This window comes from Arachis ipaensis, chromosome B06, assembly GCF_000816755.2.
Source record: "Arachis ipaensis cultivar K30076 chromosome B06, Araip1.1, whole genome shotgun sequence".
NCBI lineage: Eukaryota > Viridiplantae > Streptophyta > Magnoliopsida > Fabales > Fabaceae > Arachis > Arachis ipaensis.
In genome coordinates, this window is record NC_029790.2 from 29,876,664 (window position 1) to 29,878,170 (window position 1,507).

General features: G+C 39.2%; 1 protein-coding gene across 1 annotated transcript; it reads left to right on the plus strand.

Moving 5' to 3' along the window:
* Nucleotides 248-1,096, plus strand: LOC107646845 (U-box domain-containing protein 8-like). Its single transcript, XM_016350993.1, has 2 exons — nucleotides 248-280; nucleotides 491-1,096. The coding sequence occupies exons 1-2, from the start codon at nucleotides 248-250 to the stop codon at nucleotides 1,094-1,096; spliced, it is 639 nt and encodes a 212-aa protein (XP_016206479.1).

Consider the following 1,507-nt stretch of genomic DNA (forward strand, 5'->3'; position numbering starts at 1 on the left):
AGGCAGCAATCATAGCAAATGGGACCCTACTAAAAAGGATGATGTCCCCCGTGAGTAGAAATGAAGTAATGGTCCAGTTAATAATGGAAGAGTTTAATGCTCTTTTATGCAATAATTGTTTATTGTTTACTACATGTATAGGATAGGATGGATTGGATAACTATAATGTTGGTTAGGTGCAAGTATTTGATGATTGATCTGTGTAGAGTTATAAGTGCCACTTCTTAAGCACGTGCCTTTGAGTGCAATGCAAGCACTATTTGATGAAACCCTCGTGATGGTATTTTTTTGTTTTTTCAAATAAGGTAAATACTAAATTGATATCCAAAAATTTTGGCGCTGATAAAATAGTACTTAATCTTTATTGTTGACAAAATAATCTCCAAAAGATTTTAAAATTTCACAAAATCACCCAAATATAAAAGCATGACATTACATTGAATGAAAAACGCTGATCTGACAATCAGAAGAGCTTCAGTGATGGCGGCAGAGAGTTCCGATAGTGTTTTTGGCGAGGAGGAGAGCTTGCTGCTGCGATGATAACCAACTTTACCCTCTCTCCAACTCCAATTCTCAATCCATCACTTCCTCACCCCAACCCGAAGCCCGAATCTCTTCCCTCATCTCCTCCATTTCCTCTTCTTCCTCCAAGCTTGATTCACTCCACCAACTCACTCGACTCACCAAGCGCAACTCACTCTTCCGTCACCGTCTCATCGACTCGAAAATTATCACGCTGTTACTCTCCTGTGTCGAGTCCCACGACTACAATTTTCTCCATGAGAATGCTCTCTCTTTACTTCTCAATCTCAGCCTCGATGACCACAACAAGGTTGGACTCATTGCTGAGGGAGTCGTTGCCCGCCTCGTCACCGTCATCTCCGACACCGCTGCCCGAAATCTATCCCTAAACTATCATGCCCCCGTAAGGGACGGAAATGAGAGAGAGAAGAAGGAAGCTGCGACGACCCTCTATGCTCTCTGCTCTGCTGTTGAGGTTGTTGGAGTTCTTCCAAAGTGGAAGGAAGGAAGGGAGCAGATGGAAAGGTTCCATGAATGTGTTCAGGTTCTGAGTCGGGTTCTGAGGAATGGATGAGATGCAAAAACGCCATTGTTGCAACTGTAAGCTCCCCTCATCACTGAAACAACCATCAAAACTCTTTGCCACCATCATTGAAGCTCTTCTGGTTATTATATCAGTGTTTTCTGTTTAAAGTGACAACATGCTTTTACGTTTGGATATTTTTGTCAAATTTTAAAATCTTTCGGGGATTATTTGGTCAATATTAAAAGTCAAGTACTATTTTATCAGTATAAGAATCTTTCGAGTACCAATTTGCTATTTATCTCTTTTCAAATTAAAGTTAATTTAATATAGATTTGAGACATTAAATTGATGAGCTTCTCCTTAACTTACATATATTTTGAGGATTGGTATATGATAAGGATATCTTTCGTATAAAGACGGTAAAAATATTTTTTTTTTTAGTTGTTTATTTAGCTACAA